At 42.5% G+C, this 5625-nt stretch overlaps 1 protein-coding gene across 1 annotated transcript in view; it reads right to left on the reverse strand.

The window, feature by feature from the left end:
* OSMR (oncostatin M receptor) overlaps positions 1 to 5625 on the reverse strand; it is a 65492-nt gene that overhangs the window by 40533 nt on the left and 19334 nt on the right. Inside the window, exons 2-3 of the mRNA XM_019517938.1 lie at positions 5004 to 5167; positions 1018 to 1171 (exon numbers count right to left, since the gene is read on the reverse strand). Coding sequence (XP_019373483.1) covers positions 1018 to 1171; positions 5004 to 5167 — 318 coding nt within the window. The remainder of the gene's footprint in view (positions 1 to 1017; positions 1172 to 5003; positions 5168 to 5625) is intronic.

Genomic DNA, 5625 nt, shown 5'->3' on the forward strand with positions numbered 1-5625 from the left:
GAGGGGCAGGGGGGCTGTGGGTTGGGAGTGAGTGGCACCAGCAGAGCTGGGGGGCCTGTTGCTTGGGAGCAAGGGGCAATGGTATGGGCAGGAATAGGGCACCAGCATATCAGGGCTGCTCAGCACCACAAAGCAGTGGGAGAAACAGCAGCATCTGGACCTGCGTCCTGGTGAGTGAAAGGGGCAGGGGGAGCTCTGATTTTCCATGGTAAAAAAAACAAAATCAAACACCAAAATATATAGATATTTAAAATTTGTTTTATCATAATGACTGAGGTACTGGCAGTCATCTAAACTGCTTTAAAATTGTAAATATAATCAATAAAACATGGTCTTCAGCTGATATCTATATATGTAGTGGTGTTTCATTTTAATCACGGAAAACTGTGGATTTGAGGGGTTTTAAATCAGAGAATTTGGGATTTTTAAACAGAAAACCACGATCTCTGGCAATAAACTATTGTGGAAGGATCTTTATTAGTAAGTAGACTTTCTTCTCTCTCATACTTTACAATTGTACAGCAGCTTTCATCCTTGTACCTTAAAGCACTATATAAAATATATTCAGTCCCAACAAACTCTAATAAGGCATGCAAGCTTTAATTTATCCATTCTACAACTGGCTAAAGTAAGGTATAAGAAGAAACAACCTGCCCAAAGCCAAGTAGCATATCAGTGACAGAGCCAGAAAAAGAAGTCCAGAGTCAGATCCCTAGGATTCCCTGCTCTAACCAATAAGTTATCTGTCCTCTGCACTAGGATACAGTAATATTATGTCTGTTGTTTTTAATTCACAGCCCACACTTTTATACGGAGACGATACTATATTTGAAAGTTCTGTAACTTTCCTTAGGGATTACATGAAAATGTTTGGCAAGTGTCAGTGGTATGTTCCAAAATATGCCATTAATATTGTATAGCTGTTCCAAATACTGACTCCATTGCTTATGGCTTTCCACTAGCAAATTTAAACATAGCGTTAAATTAGTAAATCTTCTGAAGTATGGCTTTGCTTACCCAGTACAGTCTCCCATGAACTCCAGGGACTCCAGACTTCAGCAACCTTGCTCCTGATTCTGACTGAGTGAGATGCACATTCCAGAGGTAACTCTGAATCCCAGCTCCAAAATAGAGGTTTATTTAATTTACTGAGGGTTGTGTTGTAATACTCCTAGAAACAAACAGTTAAGTAGGTTACTAAAGTAGCTCTTAAAGTGCATGGTTGCACATGTGATCCTTGTCTGATAATCTGAGGGTTTATGGATTTCTGGTTCTATACTGCCACTTCATGATTTTCTAGGTGTACTTTTTGTGGGGTTGGAGGTGTGGTTTTATGTTTCACTGTACTTTTCAGAAAGTAAATAAGAAGATAATATTACTACAGGATGGCTGTTGTAATAAAATAATCAAAAATATATATTCACATTTTCTTAGTTCGCTTGGAAAGCTAGAAGGAAAAGATGTCCTAAAATAAACAATAGAAAAGGAAATGATGAACACAAAAAGCTCTATATCTAGGAGTCATTTGCAAGTTGTTAGGCTGTATACAAGGGAAAGACAATAAACAATGATCAAAAAGTGCCAGATTGTGGCTGTACAGAAGTGCCAGATTGTGGCTAATCTCCATTTGGCAGCAGGTCCCAAGCACAGGGCCTTGTTCCTGCCTGCTAGGCCTGTGAGAAACACCATTGTTTCATTTCGATGTCTGTTTCACCATTTTGAAGGAACAGTGTTTCATTTTGTCATTTTGTTTCATTTCAAAGCACTGTTCTGTTTCGTTTCGTCGAAACTGTGTCACTGTTTCGACGCATTTCGACGTTTCGCCCATAGGCTATAACAGGAAATCATGCAAATACCTAAAGCTTGCCCTTTTCTTGCCTGATTTGGATGGAAATTGCAGGGATGGTAGCCCATTCTATGGGCATGAAGCCTGCCAGGTTTCAAGGAGACAAGTGTAAAGGTTTCTGGGAAACTGCACCGCAACCTGTTCAAAGCAAAACTCATGACACTTGCTGGCAGCGGCAGCCTCCTGTCTTCCGGCACACAGATCCAGGGACCTGCACCCCCAGGAGGGCTGCAGGGCTGTGCTGGACTCCTCCTGCGGGTGCGGGCCCCTGGATCTGCACTGGATCACAGGAGGCTGCTGCCGCCACCTGGAAACACTGGACGCAGCCCACACCTGGCACTGGAGAATACTGATGCTGCCACTGACCCCAGGCGGCGGCGGCGGCAACAGCTGCCGCCGCCGCCTCCTGTCATCCAGGAGGGCTATGGGGCTGCACCGGACTCCTCCCAGGGGTTCAGGTCCCCAGATCTGCACCAGATGACAGGAGGCTGCCACTGCCAACTGGGACCAGCACTGGGCACGGGTTGGCCCCAGGCAGCAGCAGCAGCCTCCTGTCATCCGGTGCGCAGCCCTGGCTCTCCCCACCTCCCATTGCTGGGCTGAGCTCCATGGCCTAAAGAACTGTTCAGAACACAGCCTGGCAGCGGGAGGCGGGGAGAGCCACGGCTGCACTCCGCCTCCCACCACCGGGCTGAGCTCCATGGGGCTGCGGAGCTGCTTGGAGCACAGCCTTGGCTCTCCCCTGCCTCCTGCCACTGGGCTGCTTCAAAACTCAAAACTTTTCAAAACTTTCAAAACATTTAGAGTGCCCTCATTTAATTTTGCAGCTGTTTTGAAACTTTTTGTTTTGTTTTAATTTCGCTGTTTCGAGCTCAAAATGCATCGAAACAGTTTCGAAACAAAACACTCGGTGAAACTTACCACAGCTCTACTGCCTGTGCCCCTGTGAGTGGGGATACATTCTAGCCAAAATCCCATGTCAGTGAAACCCAGACTAACTGGAAACTCTGTGTAGCCATATAGATGTTGCTAAAGGAATGTATCCGCACAGTACGTTTCTCCGGCACCATGCAATTCCATGCAACTGCAGCATAGAAGTGCCTCCAAAACCCAGCAAGAACCAGGAAAGAAGAGCACAAACCATTTCAGGTAATTTTCTTGTACTAAATGTATCCTCCTGCTTAGAAAAAAAAGACAATACAAAATAAAATAAAAGAGAGGTGCAAGCTCTCTGTACTAGCTTATGTACTATGCATAATGGGCATAGTACATAATGACCTCTTGTATTCATCTCTATTAAATTCTGTGGCAATTTGACTTGAGACTTAAATGCAGTAACTAAGTTTACACAAGTGTAATGACTGTTACATTTTAAATAAAGATAGCACAAATGGGTATTTACTGGACTCTAAAACATTAGAATTATTATTGATAGACTTACTGGACTTCAAGTCTGTTTCCAGAGAATGCATTAGCATTATCTTAATTAAGGCTATTTATTTTCTTGGCATTAATCACTTATTTTTTCAAGATGCACACAAGGCAAAACTCATTCTGGGGAAAACATGAGAGGAACCAAAATCAGTAAACTTTGGCTGCACAGTACAGGATCAGAGTTGTGGGATTTTATTTGCAAGGGAAAATGTTGTTGTATAAGAACATTAATGAAAGACTAAAGCTATCAATCTTGAAAGGGACAAATGCTAATTTGTGAACCATGTCCAGCTTGGGAGCTCTGGGGAGCATTTGGCCTTGTTGAGACCCAATGGGCAAAGTCCTACCCCTACTGAAGTTGATGGGAACTGGCAGCAGCATGAGCAGCAATGTCATGAGCACTGGTGGCTGCCTGAGCTGCTGTTGGTACTTTCCAACAGGGCCCAGGATTTTGCCAGCAGGGCAAGCAACAGTTGAGTTAGCCTACCCAACTCCCTGTGTAGGTTCATGGAGTCGCAGGCATTAATTCCCACTGCTGAAATCCCAGCCGTTCTAGGGGTCTATGCACCGGATGGCATGGCTCTGGGGGGTGGATCCAACACACATGCCATATGTTTGACACCTTTGTAGTGTGTGTGTTGGGGGGGCGGGGGGCGGGGGATTTTCAGTGATCAGCATTGTTCAGACTCTGCTCCTGTTGACTTACTCATGTCTTAATCAGTCAGAAGAGAATCAGGTCAAAAATGAATATACTAAGAATAACAGCCTAAATATCCATTTTTCAATCCAGAACCTAAATACAGTGGTTTTCTTGAGTATTACAGTGGGCATACAGTTCAATCAATCCTAATTTTTCTAGGTTTTGATACCAGTATTTAAAATTCTCCCATATTTCAATCAGCAAATGGTTTCAAAAACCATGATATCCCTAAAGAGTTCAGGTTTCATGTATATTATTTTTGCTAAAACATTTCTGGAACACACTTCTTTCATCACCATTTTAATTGGTGATTTATCTGCTGATTTGGAGCAAAAGCTTGACAGCAATATCAAGCTATTTTTTTAAATTATATATATCTTGTGTATGTCAGTTTTCAGGAGGACACAGTAAAAGACCACACATGCTAAAAAATTACATAATTCCTTGGATTCTGGTAGCACATCACATGCAGCAGTGGTATCTACTGCTATGGAATATACTTGTTCCTTCCCCAATGTTGAAAGCATCTACAATCAGGTGATTAGAAGAAAATAGAAATAAAATGCACAATCAAGTTACACTTGATGGCTTAGCTATGCTTATGAAGAAAACCTTATTTCCCATTCCTGTCTCTTGAAGATGCTATGACAAATATCACACTTTTAGGGAAATTAAATTTTGTCTTTTTCAGCCAGGAGGTTAGTGACTGTGATAAGAGCCAGTAACCTGGGGGTCTAGAGCAAAGAATAATGATGGCTGGGGCAATGTACAATCACACACTGGGGAGAAACCTTAGTAACTGCTTTAGACCCCAGTCTATCAAGATGCATCAATAAATGTTAGTTTTCACAGAAACTCAAGATAACTTTTCTGCATTAATCAGACACTGGTAGAGAGTAAAATATGTAAGTGTTTCTAGTGCAGCCTCGGAAATACATGTCATATATGACAAGCTTTATGAGAAAGCTATATGTAAACATATATGAAGACATTTGAAGGATTTCTGCTTGGGGAGATACTTACCATCCAAACAACATTCTTTTCTTCTGTTTGACTGACTTGAATTTCAAATACCATCTCTTGTTCAGACTCACGTGCTGAGTCACTAACATCCCATTCTACCAGCAAACGTTGCAGAGTCGAATTTTTGGAGACATTAAGGAACGTCACTGGAAATACACAGGATTCTAGAAGGATGGAGAGGGATCAAAAACATTAAAGTTCATACCTCTTGAAATCCATCAGATGTGCTTCAGTTACAGCAGATTAGAATACTGGGGCCACTATAGAAATGACCCAACACCATTTTCATCATAACCAGCAAATCAGGCAGCAGAGTGGGTACCAGCACCTGTTGCATTTGATTTCAGCTATGAAGTGCTCTCTCTCGGAAAAAGTCCTCTGATAATCCCATAACTTGACCAAAAGCCATTATGCTTTCTTGTCCCAAGGAGAAGAGAGAACGATAAATTTACTGGAGACAGACAAAGGTGCCCTTGCTTTAAGAAACTGGGTGCTAAAGGCAAAAGTATGGGGAAATTAAGGATGAGAGTTTAGGCACTGATTCAGCTGAGATTTTTCTCTAGATCGCCGGTGCTCAATCTACAACCCACAAGCCAGATGTGGCTCTTGCATGATTTCTGCT

The sequence above is a fragment of the Gavialis gangeticus genome, unplaced genomic scaffold (genome assembly GCF_001723915.1).
Source record: "Gavialis gangeticus isolate Ggan-Ray unplaced genomic scaffold, GavGan_comp1, whole genome shotgun sequence".
Taxonomy (NCBI): Eukaryota; Metazoa; Chordata; order Crocodylia; family Gavialidae; genus Gavialis; species Gavialis gangeticus.